This window comes from Cyprinus carpio, chromosome B24 (genome assembly GCF_018340385.1).
Source record: "Cyprinus carpio isolate SPL01 chromosome B24, ASM1834038v1, whole genome shotgun sequence".
Classification (NCBI taxonomy): domain Eukaryota; kingdom Metazoa; phylum Chordata; class Actinopteri; order Cypriniformes; family Cyprinidae; genus Cyprinus; species Cyprinus carpio.
Genome location: NC_056620.1, coordinates 12696151 through 12715905, shown reverse-complemented (window position 1 = coordinate 12715905; position 19755 = coordinate 12696151). Strand labels below are relative to the sequence as shown.

At 34.2% G+C, this 19755-nt stretch overlaps 1 protein-coding gene across 1 annotated transcript in view; it reads right to left on the bottom strand.

The window, feature by feature from the left end:
* Positions 1 to 19755, bottom strand: part of LOC109050250 (phosphatidylinositol 3,4,5-trisphosphate-dependent Rac exchanger 2 protein-like) — a 136641-nt gene that overhangs the window by 68907 nt on the left and 47979 nt on the right. Inside the window, 8 exon segments of the mRNA XM_042752532.1 lie at positions 111 to 253; positions 4009 to 4081; positions 4577 to 4652; positions 7762 to 7811; positions 7917 to 8020; positions 10643 to 10743; positions 16869 to 17013; positions 18055 to 18204. Coding sequence (XP_042608466.1) covers positions 111 to 253; positions 4009 to 4081; positions 4577 to 4652; positions 7762 to 7811; positions 7917 to 8020; positions 10643 to 10743; positions 16869 to 17013; positions 18055 to 18204 — 842 coding nt within the window.

Below are 19755 nucleotides of genomic sequence, written 5' to 3'. Positions count from 1 at the left end.
GCCGAAGCAGAAAAGCCCCATGCGAGTGGACGAAAACCACATGGGCTCACGCCAACGTGAGCAATTGTAAGTTGCATTAGCTGTAGGCGATTACAGATGACATCTCTCACCAGCAGTGACTTGGCGATGACATTCTCCACTATTTTTAGATCGTGCTTTATGGGCTTGTGCTTGGTGTTGGAACCCTCCATCTCTTCGTCGGCAAAGAAACGAAACAGAAGAGGCTCGTCCTTAAATTCGCTTTTTTCCAAAACTGTGAAAAACAAAAGCAAGGGGTTTTAAAAACAAATAATATCTGATGTTCATGCACTAGTGATCTAAGAAAGTCAAATATTGCATAGCGGGAAAAAAAAATACTTTTGGAAAACTGAAAGTCCTGTGGTGTCACATGCTAAACTCTGTCTAAAATGAAATGAAATGAATTAAATGAAAAAAAAAAAAAAAAAAAAATATATATATATATATATATATATATATATATATATATATATATATATATATATATATATATATATATATATATATATATATATTAGAGTCACGGTTTTGGTACGGTTCGGTATGTGCTATGTTTAGGGAAAAAACTATATTGTCAAATAAAAATAAAGAAAATAAGGAAAAAATAATCTAACTACAAGCAACAGCACAAATAAATACAATAGAGCACAGATACAAAAAAGTAAACAGTGCTTTTCAGGTTTTTTAAACAAAATAAACGGCTTGTATGATTTATTTTCAAACAAAATCTGTTGCTCCATTAGTGTTCAATACACATGCATATATTTTAGGCACAGTGAATAACACATTTTTCTTAACGTGTGCCTTTAGCCCCGTTGTACTCTATTATACTAACTTTAACTCTTGATTATTTTTTATGTTCAAGAACATGTTATTTGACAACTTTTTAACTTAATTCTATAATACACAGCAAAAAGCAACTTTATAGCAACTACTTTGTTGTTGTTTTGGCTGCTGTTTGTCATGCAGCAGATGAGGATCAAATTGATGTGAAAATTTAATTTGTGTGCCACAAAGAAGAGGGAAACACATAATGTACTGGAATGACAAGAACCATACAGAGGGGAAGCGTTTTCTATGGAAAGTGGGTCCCGTGAAAAGGAACAGGCCAGGATTTCAATCTGTCACCCCGGCAACATGGGCTCTAAACAATCCCTTACTTTTGTAGCAAAAATACCCCCAACGAGAAAAAGAGGTCCAGTGTTCTCCACACTTCTATGGGCAAGATTAGAAAAAGCTGAATTAGCTTTAATGGTCACATAACCCAGTGAATCATCTTAACTGGATGAATGCCCTAATCGCATACAAGGCCAAAAAATGAAAGCACAGCCAGTCAAGTTATTATGTTCTATAAATTTGCTGGTAGTTTGCCACACTTGAAACTCAACTGCAGGCTGTTAGGAGCAGCCCATGTTAGAAGATAAATGAGTCAGACGAGCATGATGTGGACTTTGGCATAGAGTGCCCTTAAAATGAGACCCGAATCCTGCAAACAAACAGTTGCCATGACAATTAGCCAGTCAAACTTGGATTGTGGAGAAGGTCAAGGCTGTTGTCGAGAGACAGAATGTGCAGAATCCAGTTAGAGGAAAAGTTTTGCAATATGAATTCACCCCATACACTACAAAAATCATTTTCTTAATTAATATTTTGTTATGCTTTCTATTGAAAATGTCCTGAAAACAAAATACATTTACTCAAGAAGAATCTCTATCTATCTATCTATCTATCTATCTATCTATCTATCTATCTATCTATCTATCTATCTATCTATCTATCTATCTATCTATCTAGTGAACAATTCAAGTTAAAAAAAATGATTCTCTTTTTCTCATATTTCTCATATCTGAGTTTCTCACATCATGTTTTGGTTTTAATGAATGATTAAGTTCAATGTCACTCAAAAAATACAAAATAAAAACACTTGCCACAACACATTGAATAAATAAAAAAATGAATCAGTGAACAAATCAACCCCAGTGAAAAATATACTAAAATACATTTGAAATACATTTATTTCATGTGAAGTAAACTACAAATTAGGGCTATGCAATAAATCAAAAAACAGTTTCGATTTTGATTTTGGCCTCCAATGATTATGAAAATACAATAATCGAGATAAAACTATTATTGCACCACATTCTACCCCCTTTCCAGCACTGCGCTTTCATTCCTCCAGAAAAGCACAATTTCACGTGCAAATCAGTAATTGGCTTATGCAAAATAGGATGTGCTTGATTTATATAAGTATATTACATTTATTAATGTTTTTAAAAGTGTGAAAGAAAACTTACGGAGCAGAGCATGGAACTGTAAAGTCATCTTTTAGCTCAAGGTGTGCGCCTAAATGGTCAAATACACGCAAAAAGGTGTTAAAATGCGGTGCTTATAGTGATTATTCATGTATACCTTCGTCGGTCATGTAATAAATTACCATAAACAGTTGAGAATGAAAATACACATGTAATGGTAAATTGGATCCGTGCGGCTCTTAAAGTGACAGCGGGCTAATATTCCTGCTGTGACTGTGTGCTTAATATTAATCAAACAACAAAAGACAAATTCAAAATCACACATTGCTCTTGAGTGGACTTCTGCAGATTTAATTAGAAACAAAGAAAGTTTAATTCTTACAGTGAAGACCATGCTGTATTATTTTACATTTGATTATTCATTTCTGTACGCATGCATCGTGGTCTGCTCATGAACTCACGAACACGCTTGCAGGAAGTGTCACGGAGTAGAAGAAAAAGTTGAATAAATATTTTGTTTTCTTTGTGCACAAAAAGTATTCTCGTTGCTTCATAAAATTGAGATTGAACCTCTGATGGAAGATGGACTATTTTGACAATGTCTTTCATACTTTTCTGGGCCTTGACACTGTTAATTCCTTGGCAGTCAATGGGACAGTCACAAGCCTCCCGGTTTTCATCCAAAATATCTTAAATTGTGTTCCGAAGACGAACAAAGCTTTTCCGGTTTTGGAACAACATAGGGGTAAATGATTAAAGACTTTTCATTTTGGGATGGAATAACCTTTTAAAGTCTGCCAAATTGAAATAACAAATTTTGTATTTAATACAATTTAACTTTAAAAGTAGTGCTGAAGTCCAAATAAAGATATACTGAAGTATATTCGATTGTGCTAAAGTGGAACTATTGCAAGTATACTTCAGGTTCACTTTAAAAATCTTGCATTTAAAGACCGATATTGACCGATAAAGACTGAGAACTGCTGTCAGTGAGTCTAGTCTGCTCTGGTCAATTCAAGTCAAGTCAAGTCAAGTCTTTGTTTATTTTTGGATTATGTTTGGATTACTGTAAATAAACTGCACTTGGGTTCATCGCTACACTCCCCTTCTGTGGACTCATTACATTTAGCCAATGTTAACAGATTTGAAATATACTTAGTGTGAAATAAATGTATTTTAAATACATTATTTTTTACTAGCGAATGAATGGATCCATGAACAAATCAGTAAAATGTTGGAACAAGTATTTTGGTGAACAAATAGTTCACTGAAATATCATATTTTGTGGGATTGCTTTTTTGGAGTAATGAACGACTGTTATTTTTTAATGAATTGTTGAGTTAATTATTCAATGACTCACTCAAAACACACACAAATAAATACTTAAAGCCATAAAACTAGTCAGTGAACAAATCACTAAATGAATCTAAATCAGAAAAAAATTTTTTGGGTGAACAGATGAGATCAATTAAAATCACTCCTAATTAAATAAGTGAAGTTTATTTCCCTTTTCCCATAGGCAAATTGTATTTTTGACATTGTTGCTGTTGTTTTAAAGTACAAACCTCACAAGAGTTTCTTTGATGTCAGCTTAAAACATCCCGGTTGACACTTTTGAGATGAGTTAACATGACACATACACAAAAAGACAACTTTGACAGGGATACAACATCAAAGAGACCAAAAGAAATCAGACAGACACAGAAAAAAACAATGACATAAACAGCAGCTATCATACCATGATGCATGAATCCATTGTCACACAGCTCCACCCCCAAGATCAGCGCCTCTTCTCTGCTTCGGCAGTCACCCTTCATTAGAGAAAAAGACAAGTGCCATTCTCATTGTCTGCTTACAAGCGGCCAAAATGTCACAAACCCTCCTTTGAGCTACAGAAAACCACATTTAATTCACATAAACACCACTGCGGTCCGATCACCACTGTGTGACAACTCTGACGGGTCACTTGTCCGCCTGTTAATAATTTCATAGAGTCAAACACAATAAATTATCTTGAACACTCATTGACTGTGAAAGCTGCCTCTCTATATACTCCAACCATGCTTCAAATGTAATCAAAATCTGTATTCTAATGATGACTAGTCTGTTTTAACATAGACAGAATGTGACTAGACGCTGGTTTATTGTTACAGTTCTCTTCCATCTCAGCATATTTAAGATTATCCGGCCTATTTAGGAAATAACTACCACTTTTGCTCCATTCTTTCCTCTTGTCTCATTTCCTGTGGAGGTCAATGTGTTTCCAATCTGTCTATAAAGCAGTATCAGAATACAGAACACCTTACCTGTGCTATCAGCCAGTCTATCAACTTGTTGGCCATCACCACCGATTTATATGTTCGTAGATGATAATCCTTATCCCTGTTTGGAAAACAAGGAACATTTGACTTGAACAGTTGAAAAGCCTCAAGAGACACACATTTCAAGCTAAACTTTAACCTTTGCCCTGACTTGCATCTGCCTGAAAAGCTCTTGAGAGAGCTGTTCTGGGCTTTAACATCACAACAACCCTTTCCTCTCAATTTTTTGAGGCCCAAACAAGTTTTTTTTTACCTTGAATTTCATTTAGGGTTGCAGAGGGGTCATAATGTTTGACCGAATAAGGACCCTCTGCACATATTTTGCTCTTGCAGAACACGCTAAATGTCACAAAGTTGATCTGGAAAGCTAAAAGTGGACTTTTTTATTAATGCAAAGTGGAAGCGTTCAGTGAGAGAAAATGTCAATGAATCACGGCAGCCAACTAATTAAAAAGTCAGTTTTTTTCTTACATTTTTTTTCTAGTTTTTGTATTTTTGGCAGTGGTGCTTTGATTAGCTTGCTGACAATGCACAAGGCACTTGTCATCATATAAAGGCACTGAATAAATCGGTGAACGAATCTGTGAATGAATCAGAAACATTTTTTTTTTATGAATTTGTTTCACTCAAAAAACACTTGTTGCCACCTAAAGCCATTAAACAAACCAGTAAACAAATCAATGAACAAATCGCCAAAAGACACCACCTGAAGCCACTGAATGAATCTGCGAATGAATACATGAACAAATCAGTGAATTAAGCCATGAAAAACTGTTATTTTTAATGAATCACTGAGTTGATGATTTAATGGCTCACTCCAAATACACACAAAAAAATCTGAGTCACCACCTGAAGTGTAATTAATCAAAACCATTAAATTAATCAACAACAAAAAAATCCATGAACAAACCTAAATGAGATACTTATTTTCAATGAATTGAGTTAATGATTCAATGCCTCATTGAAATCACACAAACAGACAATTGTTACCATCTAAATCCATTGAATCAATCAGTGAATGAAATTATGAACAAATCAGTACATGAATCTGAACAATTTCTTTGCTAAACAGAACATCCTGGTTGTCACTTTTGGGATGTGTGAAGATATGACAGAATGGAAAAAATACAACTTTAAACATGGTTGAATTAGCCCTCTGACAGTGTGTAAATGACAGGTTTATGCAATTAAACCATTCTTGAAAAGTGAATTCAGTACCAGCAGAACACACAGCTACAGCCATAAACATTCAGAGTTGGGTTTCTTTGGCCAATGCATTGCATCTCACACTGTTTCTTAAGTGTTTTATTTTTAAAAAACACATTTCAAGACCCTATGTTCTCTTAACAAACATGATTCTCCGTTCCAGCAGAGGTCAGCAGGTGTCTCAGCTCAGTTTGGTCCAGCTCCAGGGCCTGGAATGGGTCAAATGGATGCTTTGTGGCTGCTTCGAGACCACAGGAAATGAAATGGAGCAAATATTTTCCCATGAAGCCAAGGGTCTCTTGGGGGACACTCACTGTGCTAGGTCAGAGGGCAAAGCAAGGGCCCACACATTACAACTCACACACACTCAACTCCAAACTTAGCTGTTCGCAGTTCAGAGAATTCTAAAGAGAAACATCCATTTTAGTTTTTTACAAAAGAAAACATCTAGATGTGAGGGGATGTGCCTTTTCTCTGAAAGGAATCCTCTCTCGACATGCACCTCAAGTGTGTTTGATGGTTTCTATTCGATTATATAAGGATTTGTTTTAATCACAGACCAGAAGTGTGATTCTGGACAGGCCTTGCCATGATTTAACCGCTTCAGACATGGAGCCAGCCCTTTCCTCTGTAGCTGTACCCAGAACTGTCAGTGTGACAAATGAGGGTAAACAGCGTTACCACAGGCAGTCATATGCCTGGCACAAGAGCACTGCAATCTGTAGGACAAGTGTGTGCAAAGTCAACCAAATCCTCCTCAGTCTCCTGATTTTGGGCATTTGGTCATTTTTAAACACTCTTAGATATTTACTTTCTTTTTGTTCTACTTCTCACTGTTATACAGTATGTCAGGAATGTTACTCATCCTGGATTTTGGGCGCAGAATAGCTGAATGTTTTTTTAATGTGGGTAAGGCGGGGGTGTGAAACCCCTCCAGAGCCCCTCCAACCAGCAGGAAATACCAGATAATTAAACTAGAACTGGATTCTCCAATTATAGCTTTGCAAGGAAGGGATCCTTAGTACAGGGTACAGAAATGTGAGAATATATGCATTAAGAACTACTTAAAGAATACTTAAGTTTCTCAAGGGGATGTCAGTAAAAATAAATTTGCATGGCGTCTTCGTGATAAAACTCATGCATTCAGATGTCGATTTGTTCATGGTGGAAGAGGCGAGTTCCTACGAACCTGGGACAATGGCAATGTGGCCAGTCAGAATTGATATATAATATAAATTATATTTATATATTATATATTTAAATTTCAGAATTTTCTAGTGCACTTCTCAAAAATTTGGTTATTTCAAATCAAATATATTAACATTTTAAAATTGCAAATAGTAATAGTTTACATTTCCTTTGTTTCGTATTATCCATCTTTACTTGCAGGTTTAGATAAAAAAAATTAGAATTAATGAAAAAAATATATATATACACACACACACACACACACACACACACACACAGTACAACCCAACAGGCCCAACAACCCAACAACTATTGTAGAATTTAGCAGAAAATTGGAAAATGGCTCCATCTGATCATCCGAACAAGAAAATGTGCCCTCAAGAGTCCATTAGCTTTGTGTTTGCATGCAGAATTCAATGTCCTCTTGTCTGGCAGCTGCCAAAATCTCAGAATGCACCTGTTTCACATTTAGGGCTCCCACACTGATTACTCACATAGGAGCATGACACAGCATTGTGTTCAAGTCCATGAACTAAAAATAAGACAATGGCTACAAAATGATATTGTTATGAGCTTAAACATTCATAAAAGTATAAATAACTGAACTAATTAACTAAACCTGATTTTTTTTATCACTAATCAGCCTTTAGTTTTTTTTCCTATAGGTGCTATCTTTAGAGCGGAAGGAGAAGCGACAGGGGTGCGAATGCACCTGGCAGAGCTGGTGTGACTAGAAACAGCTGTAATGAGGTGGAACTAAGCTACTGGCCCCTTACCTGATCACCGGTGTGAATAAACTATGGAGTCTGCAGAACAGCCTCACACCCTGAGGGGAAGAAGGACATTTGTTATTGTATGCCAAACTTTTCCAAAGGGCAGAAAGTGACAGAGGAAAAGCGGCCATTTAGCAGAGCATGGCTGCTTGAGTTACCTTGGAGATGACATCCTGCATGTCGCTGCGAGGGTGGTATGTGCCGTCATCATAGCGGAACCTATAGAGCACTGGCTCCGGCTTAAACTGGTGCTTGTCTGTGACTGAAAAAAGTTTAAGAGTGTGGCGATTAAATTAAGACTAGAACAAAATGCATTCACATAAATTTCTAAATAAATTACAATTTTCACTACTGTTTAATAGTTTGGGGTCAGTACAAATTTTTTTCAATAGAAATCAATAGAAATCATCTGTTTTTACTGTTTTTTTATCAAATAAATGTAGCTTTGGAAAGCAAAAAAAATAAATAAATGGGAGACTTAAGTATATAAATAAATGGAAATATTACCAACTATATAAGCAATAATAAAGTTAATTTACAAGCACATTTACAAATAATTACATAGTAGATGAAAACTTTTGTGAACAATTTTTACAAAAAAAAAAAATTGTACACAGTGCATATTCAGTTTAGATTTCAATTTGCTGAAATTTAAAATTTATTCAAATAGTAGTTCTTAAGCTGTAGTTTATTCCACTATTACAATTATCCAGTTACAGGGGAGCGATGCACATGAAGCATACGGTAGAGAATTTTTCTGGTCATGTGATCTCAAAATGATGTGATGGCACCCCACTTTATGAAGAATTAAACAGCTTTTATGAAAAGACTGGACTCATTTTGTAATTTTAAACATATTTGCTAAAGATGAAAGTAACTTATTTCTTTAATTATTACTTGTTTAATATTTTTTTACATTTTGCATTGTTCATAAGCAATTCTATTTCCAATAAATACAACATTAACACTGTAATGTAAAGATTTAAAGCGCATGGTTTATACTCTATTTGGATTCATTTTCCATGTACAAGGCAATTGAAATTCTATACAATGAGGCTGATTGAATATCTTTGTTAGTATTAAAAAGTTTTACAATGGCTACAAAAACTTTTAAGTACCTTCAGAACCTTTCAATGGAATTTAGAGGCTTTCAGCTCCATGTAAGCACAAATGCAAGTAACACTAACATGCTTATGAAAAGTAATCCTGCTGTTTCTGCCAAATGAATGAATTCGTCCTCCTCAGCGAACACTCAGCAAAGGCTTAAAGATCTTTCTCACCAAAGCTGTAAATGCGAGCGAGTGGACAGAGGGCCCTAATGCTCAAATTTATTTCTCCCTGTTAGGAAGCGGTGAAGTGAAAAGTGATTTAGCATGAAGTCCTGCCTCAAAGCCAGTCGGTCTCCTTTAGGGAAAAAACTAGTCCATACGGTGAGCATGCATTAAGCAGAACTGGACCCCACCACCCACACAAACGACAAAAGAAATACCAGCCATTTCCCTCAGTATTAAACAAACAGCAGGGTGTGAAGGGATGAATATTTGTAACACTTTATATAAACATAAACAAAGTTATAAAAAGCCATCTGCTCTTGGACGCTCCCAGAATTCCTCAGGGCTTGTGAACAATGATGTCAGGGCTCTTGAAATATTAAGAGAGCTATTTGTCTAATCAGCCATCTGCGTTAAATGGATAGTTCACCCTAAAATGAAAATTCTGTCATCATTTACTTCCCCTCATGTCGTTCCAAACTTGTACGACATTTTTTTTTTCTGTGGAATACATACAAATATATTTTAAAGATTGTTGGTCACCAAATGCTTTTGACTTTCATATGTACAAAAAAGAAATAAAACACAACAGAAGTCAAAGGGACATTCTTCTTTTGTGTTGCATATGCATATAGGTTTGGAAAGACATGAGGAAAATTAAATAATACAAAATTTCATTTTTGGATGGACTATCCCTTTAATACATTAATAATGCACAAACTGTGTTGATGAAAATTCAGCTGATTATTTGAGCTAAGCAGACACAAAATAAATGTCTGTTTAATGATTTTGACTGATGGCAAACAGCCTTTAGTTCAATATGGTGTATTACTTTTTTTCATATTTATAAAATTAGCATATGTTTTAAAAGTTTGTATTTTATCATTTGCTATCTGACTCTTATCTGTCCCTCTAATTCATACAGTATTATTATAACTAAGGCAAAATAAATGACATCTCAGTTATACTTTATTCACTCTTATGTCATTTCAAACTTGTATGACCTTTCATCTTATGCAGATTACAAAAGATGATATTTAAAAAAACTGTAGTTTTATCTATACCGTCTAAGTCAGTGAGAACAGCATTGGACTCTATTGAGTTTCATTTCATAGACAAATAAACACTGAGCCATTTTTCAAAATATAGTTTGTGTTCCACGGAAGAAGGTGATACAGGTTTGGAAAGATATGAGGGTGAGTAAAAACACTGACAGAATTTTTTTTCTCTCTAATTCTATTTAATTAAGTCAACGCTTTTGTATTTCCAAACATTTGTCAGATGAAGTCCATTGACCTAAAAAGTACCCTCTGAGATTTTAGGTTGATATTCTAATAATTTAACAATACATTCTTATGTTCAGAGTTTTCCGACGTCTGTTACTGGTCACATGATACATAGGATTTCTTTTATAGTAAATGTTTTATTATGATTACTTTTTTATTATTATTAATTTCAATTTAACATCTTTATAACTGAATAATTATTAAATAATTATTAGTTCACAAACCCCAGTTATACAACACAGTAAATGTAAAAACTTTAGCCAGTACTGACACACAGAAAGTCAGAATATGTTAGTAAAAGATCAATAGAGTGGAAATATCACTAACCGTGGTGTATGATGCCGTTTTCCAGCAAAGCCTGGCCCAAAAGAACCCCTTCCTCAGGGTTATTGGTCTCTCCGATCTCCATCAGCCAAGACACAAACTCACTAAGAAAAGAGAGATGGAGCACATATAAATAAAGTGAGGACAAACAAAGAGGGACCCATAAATTATATGAATGACTATCAACAAAATCAAATAAAACTGAGTAATCACACCACAGAGACGAGCTCGCTGATTAATAGTCTTCTTGAGCAGTGAGGTGGAGTTTAATTCTGGTCACTTTTTCTTTCTTTCTTTCTTTCTTTCTGTCTTTCTTTCTTTCTACTCATCTATTTACTATCCAGCATCTACCCATCTATCTATCAATCCATTCACTCACTTTTTCAATCTTTCTCTGGTTTCTTAAGTCAGTCTTTTTCTCCCGATAAAGCTAAACTGACTGCCCTGTATAATTTAGTAATTTTGCTGGGTAAAGCCACTGTCTCAGTGGAGAATATCTGATTTCACTCCCACCACTCCTTCCCCGCCTCTCCTTCCCATCCACCTCTCCACAAAACTAAAAGGAACATGCCAAGCTCCACCAGTGTGATCCTGCGGCTCTTTTCAGAGTTTATGGAACCCAATGGTGATACAGCATAAAAACATCTCAGAAACATCTCAGACTCCAGCAGAACTCTGAGGTTTAGGAGATAGAATTTGTCGAAAAAGAGACCAACCTTAGGTCTGTATTCAAAAGGATTCATAAATTACAACCATTTAAGTTCAGATGATGCTTTTTCGCTGACTGAATGAATGATATGTACAGATAGAAACAGAAAGAGAAAATGACAGTGAATGAAATTAATAAAGAAAGATGAACACAACAAGACAGAATGTACAAATGTCAAGCACAACATCAGCACAGTGCCTGTGACAGAATTATTAGATTCAATGATTGAAAGAGAAATAATGAAAAGACAAGAAAATAATGCAGGGTTTGTCAGTCTGCTGTCACTTTGGTAATTGCTATAAAGTTGTTATCTGCATTTCTGCATAATTGAACTGTACATAAAACCACGGTATTACTGAAACTAATTTCAGACAGCAGGTTTTTATATGGTACTATATATGTATATATATATATATATATATATATATATATAGATATATATATATATATATATATATATATAGATATAGATATATATCTATATCTATCTTATAGATATATAGATATATAGATATATATATATATAGCTAAACACTATATATAGCTAAACACTTTTGAAATATGCTACAGAAAAATAAAGTTTTAATAATAATTAAAAAAAAAGTTCTCATTATAATAAAGGTGGGATTTCTCAGATTGCCGTGAGATGACAATTATTGGTTAGATGAATCCATGTGAATCTGGTTAGAGCTCATTGTTAATGAGAGTTTAACAATTACTTTAGTAAAAATTTGTGTGTGGTCTCAAACTGAGTACAATAAACATGCAATATAATACAGATATGAATTTGTAGTTCTTACAAACAGAAAATTATTTTACATGGGCAGATATAATAAGAAAATAACTAATTTTGTGCTTAATGCACATTATTTGTGCAGAAGTAGTGCTGAGGTCCAAGTAAAGATATACTTAAGTATATTTGACTGTGCTAAAGAGGAACTATAGCAAATATAGTTCAGGTATACTTTAAATATCTTGCACTTAAAGACTGATATACAGAGATCATACAGTAGTAATAATCAAACACATTTTAGGCATATTAAGAAATGTGCATTGTGCAATAAAGAAATACTTAAATTAAAGTGCAATTATAATTTTATATCAGTAAGTCTTGAGTCATATGTCAATAAATATGTTAATGGATTTGAAGTATACTTAATAGGAAATATATGTATTTTAAATTAATTATGGCACAGTTTATTTTACTAGAGGAAACTAGAGTCCATATTTAAATAATAAACACAACCCGATTAATATCTAATTCTGTGACTGATACTGAAATCAATCCATCAATCAATCAATCAATCAATCAATCATGAATGCCTAGAACACAAATACTAATAAATGTGAATGCATTGTTAGTTGCTTTGGATAAAAGCATCTGCAAAATGCTATATGCTAGTCCTGAGTGAGAACAAAAATTACATAATTTATTTGAACAGCTTGTTCTAAAAAATCGAGTTTAACTAAATAAAGTAAATTAATTAATTAAGACCTAACCTTTGCTGCAAATTCAATACTCAGAGTTTAACATGTAAATTTAGCACATAAAGCAAAGAGAGAGACATTAATTGCAAAGGGAGAACTATATGAAAGCACAGCAGAATTCAAATAGTTGAGGCATAGAGATACATGAAGCAAACAGAGATGAGATTGATCAAAAAAAACTACTGGCTGTGAATCACATGTTAAAATAGTAACACAAACCGGTGGCCAGATCACCACAGTGTTTCAGCACGCTCACCCAGACAGAGATATACTGTATTTTCACAGGTTCTGCTGTCATATGTTTCTTAAGTCCATCTGGCTTTCTGAGACGCACAAACCACCCACTCACGAACATTATCTGCTGTCTGTGATCTCTATCCTTAATGAATCCATTCCCGCTCCAGACCTCGCTGTCTGTGTGCTGTCTGGAAATGCTGGGGGAAAAGTTGTTCCCTTAAATCCATTTACAATATAATCTGGCCACAACTATAAGCAGTTGTTCTTTGAGGAGGCTTTTTTTTATTATTATCTCCTTTGAACAGGCAAATCCCAACCCAAAATGACATCATAAAGGGTGAAAGTCTTGTTTGTGGTTGAGTGTCACAGTGTTTTGAGTGTCTTATTTTAGTGAACGGTGAGGTTATTGTATTGACATCTCAAAGGGTTTAAATTATGAATGCCAGCTACAGAGACTTCTGGTTTGCCAGTCGAGCTGAGTTAATCTGAGTCCAGCCTAAGGATATCTCAACCATACTTAAAGCAAAAGAAATCAGAGCAGTAAAATTCCAACACATCTTGGAACAATCTCCTTTATATTTTCTGGTCTGGGTGCTTCAGTTTAATGCAGACTGCAGATGTTCACACTTATTCACACTCATTCATATTCAAAGGTAGGCGTCAAGATCAGATCAAACTTACTAAAACAATGATAACTCGTACAGAAAACTACCTTGTGTTTAATAAGTCATTGAAAAAAAAAACATGTAAGTTAATCACAGTCACATCACAGTGTAGTTTGGCGTTAACAATGCAAAAGTGGTGCATGTGTATATATATATGTGTGTGTGTGTGTGTGTGTGTGTGTGTGTGTGTGTGTGTGTGTGTGTGTGTGTGTGTGTGTGTGTGTGTGTGTGTGTGTGTGTGTGTGTGTGTGTACTATTTTATCCAGCAAGGACACAATAAATTAATCAAAAGTGGCAGTACATGTATAATGTTACTAAAGATTTCTTTCAAATAAATCAGCAGCACAACTGTTTACAATATTGATAATGATGTTTAATTGTTTCTTGAGCATCAAATCATTAAATTAGAATGATTTCTGAAGGATCATGTAACACTGAAAACTGGAGTAATTGCTGGAGTAACTTTTACTGGAGCAATTTTTAAAGCTGTAGTTCGTAACTGCAAAGACTATAGAATACCCAAGACATGTCACTCATATAGTTATGAATGGGGAAAAATGCAACGCTCAATCGCAGGAAGCCCCACCTTCTGAATGAAAGACCCCACTGCTAACCTGCACTAATCACTGCAGCTGCAATTAGAAGTCCCGGTTGCTATAGAAACAGTCAGCGCTCTGAGACGTGTGCTTAGCACTGCGCATGCACACTGGCTGATCTAACCTGAATAATAAGCTTTTTATAATGTTATTTGAGCAAAAGTAACAACATTTATGACACAGTTGATGTCAGATTTATTTGGTGAATTCAAGTATGAAATTTAATCGTAAGCTTAGTGAACAGTTTTGGAGAATTTGATGTTTCCCCATTCAAAGAGATAGGAGTTGCACTTGCATGCCCAAGAGGTGTTTCAAAGATGGCCGCCGAGTGACATGACTTGCCCTAAAAGGACTTTGGTAGGTTTTGGTACTGTATTTTTTTTTGAAGGGTAGTTTATGGTTATTGCGGGGGTACGTTACTGGCGGAGCTAATTCTCTCTGTTTATTTCTATGAATAACGCAGGTACTGGGCTATTTAGGAGTGTTGGCTACTCTGAAGAGTCTAAAATAGTCTGATTATAATCATTTATTATTGGTGTACCGTAGTGATTCAGGATAAGCCAAAAACATGGTTTGAAAAATGGATTCATGATATACTCACTTACTATATACATTTTGTTAATTTTGAAAAAAAAAAAAAAAAATGGACTGCAGCTTTAATATTAAAATAGGAAAATGTTATTTTAAATTGCAATATGTGAATTGTAATATTGTAATAATATCATTGTTTTCTGTTGCGACAGAACCTTTTACATTTCTATATATTAATTAACAAGACTAATTTCAATAGAATTTCAGCAGCTAAACTGAAATAATCTACAGAATCCATATCCTCATACTGTAACTACACTCTAAAAAATGCTGGGTTCAGCCTGATGGGTCATTTTATTGGGTTGTTTTTCATATTTTCACCTAGGTGTTGACTCTAAAAAAGGCTGGGTTGTTTTTTTTAAGCATGTTGTGTGTTTTTACTGGGTTATACTTTTTTTTATATTTTTTACCCAGGTGCTGGGTAGTTTTTCTGTAAGTAAGTAGCTGGGTCATTTTTAATGCTGTTTATTTTATGTTTTTCTACTCAACTCCTGGGTTGAGTCTGTCTCTGACGAAACAGCCCATTTGCTGAGTTACAGTCAGAGCGGGGTTTTTTGCATAATCTACAGGAGACAGCAGTTCTCAGTGCTGCCGATTTGGTGCACTTCTTCAGCCAAATAAAGGTTTATATACATTTTATTTTATTTATAAACTCTTTACTGTGCTGTAAATTATATAATTTTTCAATGCAACCTAAGGACGAGATGTTAGTCAGCTGCGTCAGCAGCGGTCGTTTCGCATGATGGAAATGCTGTTTGCCTTGCATAACATAAATTAATTTAATTTGTTATTATACTTAATTTAGTTTAATTTAGTTTAATTTCATTTGATGTTAAAATATGTTCTCTAATCTCAGTACTGTTTATTTATGGGTAGGTTTTGGAGTCAGTCATGGCATCTTTCAAGTGAAACGTAAGGCAAGGTTCGCAGCTTAGATTCTGGCAAAACACTGGCACGCAACTAGCACTATTTTGGTAAAAAGCGATTGCAGAGAACGGTTGAATACACTTAAATTAAAATGCTACTTTTAAATGTTACATTTTTATGTCTAAAATGCTTGTTAAACGAGTTTAAATGTATGTGATATTGTAAACATTTTTTTCAATTTGTCATGTATTTTGTCCATGTGTTCTTACCTAATAATACATTTTCTTCTTTTGATTAATGCTCTAGTAATTCTGTGTGATTGTTTAATTTCCAGTCCATTTTAAGCCAGCAATATATTTTTTAAATAATAGTTGACTTAAATAAAACAACCTAGAATGCTGGGTAAAAACATTTAACCCAGCGCTGGGTTGCCAAATAACCCAAGTTGGGTAGTTTTTTTTAAAGCATTTTTTTTTTTTTTTTTTTTTTGTTTTATGGTTGTTTCTTTTGTGTTTTTGAACACAGTTTAAAAACAAACTGAGTGGTGCAGGGAACTCTGGATATCATTTAAATTAGATTTACACTGCTAAACAAAAAGCAGGTAAAAAAAACATTCAACCAGTGCTCTAAAAAGAAGATTCACAACCGAAAAAGGACCTACAGTAGAAGCTATTTCTTTAACACATTAGTCAAATTCTTAAAGGAAAAGAAAAGAAAAAACAAAAGACAGATGGACTCTACAGAAAAAGACAGATTTAAAAGCACAGAAATGGACGTGTAATAAAAATGATCCCGACTTCTATTCATCATGTACAGTAGCCTGAGATCTGTTCAACCGAATGCTGTCCATCTCTAACTCCATTATACTGCTCTGCTCTGTTATTTATGATGGACATGAAATGTTATGTACTCCGGTCACTACAGTCACTTCTACAGCTACATACTCTCATTCTCAGCATGTCACTCGCACTCCCATGATACTACAGGTCACGACCCCCAGCGTAATCTCTCCTGGAGTCTATCACAGCCATTATCCACACAGACAGAGCACAGAGAGACAGCTCTCGCTGACCTACCTTCCAAGGAAGCACTTGGGGAAGGTGGTGAGTTTGCGCTTGCGGTCCTTAATGAGGTGGCCCTGTTTACTCATGAGGTTATAAAGCTTCTCGCCTTTCTCAGATATCATCACCCAGGTGTCCTGCTCCATGCCCAGTCTCAATGCTGGAAAAGCAAATAAGAGAGATTGCACTGTCTGAACCCAGAATTACACAGACTGTATGAGTGCATGTGCTGTATATTTAGCACAGTGTATGTATATAGTGTGTATATATTTTAGTTCATGTTAACTAATGTAAATAGATAATGTTAACAAATGGAACCTTACTGTTTATATATATATATATGTATATACATGTATATATATATATATATATATATATATATATATATATATATACATACACTGTATACTATAATGCATATATATTATAATATTTAATAGACGTATCATTATTGGCAATACTTAAAATTGTATACTTAATACTTAAAAAAAACTTTAAAATTACTTTGTAAAAAGATGCTACTATATTGCTATTATATATAGATATAGATTATTTAATATATTTTTTTTATATTGATTCTACATTAATTTCGGGATTCAGTGTGTCAATATATTTATTGTTACAAATTTTTATTTGTTTATATTTTCAGTTTGTTTTAGATGTTTATATAAAATAATAAAGCAATATAATATAATATAAATAACACAAAATACATTATAATAATACTATTTGATAATAATTAACAACAAAAACTGCACAGTTACAGTTACATTATAATAATGTACAGCAAAATCTGACCATTAAATCTCAAATTAAGAAACTGTAAAAAGATGCTAATATATAGATATTATTTCATTTATATTTTCTTTATATTGAATCTACATTCATTTTAGGATTCACTGTGTCAGTATATTTCTTGTTACAAATTATAATTTGTTTTTATATTTACTTTGTTTTAACTGTGTATATAATATAATGTAATATAATTTAAAGCAACAAAAACACATTATAATAATATGAATATTTAATAATAATGCAATATTCAACAACAACTGCACAATTACAACATTTTGATATCATACAGCAAAATCTGATCATTAAATTTCAAATTAAAGTTTTTGTTCCCTCATAGTACACTTAATGAGCCGTATTGTAATTTTCTTTTTTTTTTTCCAGCAGGTATTATTACATCACTACTCACTTTTCCGTCTTTCTCTCTCTTTTAAAACGGCCTCCAGCCACTCCTGCTTCTCCTCCGGTGTCTTCGCCATGCAGACGAACCACTTGTTCTTCGCTGTGTTGTGGATCTTCCAGCCGTTGTTCACGATGTTCCCGCTGCTGTGGTAATCCGCTGAGGAAAAACAGCAACAAGTAATCAATGTCTGCCTGTCAGAGACGCCTTTTATAGCCCTCCCAGGCCACTTCCTTGGATTTTCCAAAACATATTTTCTTTTGTCTGTGTGGCCCGTTTGTCTACATGTGGCACGACCAGCAATGTTCTCCGTTTCGCATTCTTGCCTTCCCTCCACATTTGTATGCCAGGCTATCTATCAAAGCAGCCCAGATGACAAAATGGATGTTCTTGGCTATAAACAAAGTAGTGTGAACAGCCCAAGAGAACAGTAATGTTCAGAGCAAATTCCCACATGAAACAGGCAACAAACAAAATAGCCCATGAATGAAATGGATCACAGGCAGACGACGAATCGATTGCTCTAATTACAAGGCCGTGAAGAATCGACATGCTATTTGAACAGTCCTGAAGAACAGGCAGGAATTAAAACCCATCTTGAAGCACTGATTGCATCAATGTCTCAGAGGAACAAAATCCTTTAGAACTTTTCTGCAACTTTCAAACAATACCGTGTGTGGTGGTTTCTTAATAGTTTTCATGCATTGTTTTGGGATAAGTACTTCTCTACATTGTACAGCTCTTTGCTTTGCAAGCAAATTGAGGTGTCATGATCATGGATTTTGTGCTGATGAATAATTGCAAATAAAGCAATTATTAAAATAATATTATTTTATTATAAAGTAATTTTATTTTAAAATATTATTATTTGGCAGTAATAATAATAATACAGTATTATTATTAATTTATTAATTTACTAATAATTTGTTATTATTTAATTTGATTTAATTTGTATAAATATAAAATTTATCAATAAATGTATACATATTATTATTATTATTATTATTATAAAATGGTTGTTTTAAATGTTATGTGATTATTATTTAATTCTGTCCAAAGGTCTGCAGTTTTACACATGATTAAGAAAAAAATATTCGCAATAATGCAAATGTGCAATTACATAAATTCAAACAATGCACGTTAACATCTTGTTAATACATTCACATGTAGTTCACGAGTTCATATGAAAAGCTCACGTAACACACTGCTGTTTCAAAAAGGTATAGTGTATTTGCTTAAAACTCCCTTATTTGGATGATGATTATGCAATAATCATGACAGCCCTACAAACAAGATCTGACAGAGTATAACTCTGAAAACCATATGCGAACAAACACCTCAGCAAAAAAAATAAAAAATAAAGTGAGATGTATTCATTGGTTTCTTTTCTCATGCATTAGAAATGGGCCGTTCGTTCGCACCATAATCAGTCAATCTGGGCGCCTGCGTTTCCTTCCCCCGTGAACGGCCTGTGTGTTGCAATGATTACGCCTCTCAATTCAGCACAGGAATTGGATAAATTACAGACATCCATCTGTACGACCGCTGGTGGGATAACGCCGGCCACAGGCAGCATCTTCCTTTAATTCAACAGAATCAATTTCCAAATAGCTCTTAACTTTCATACAAAGACCCATCAGTTTTAAAACCGCTTCATTAGCCCTTGCAGTTTTTTAATTCATTATAATAGAAAGCTACAAGCTTTTACCT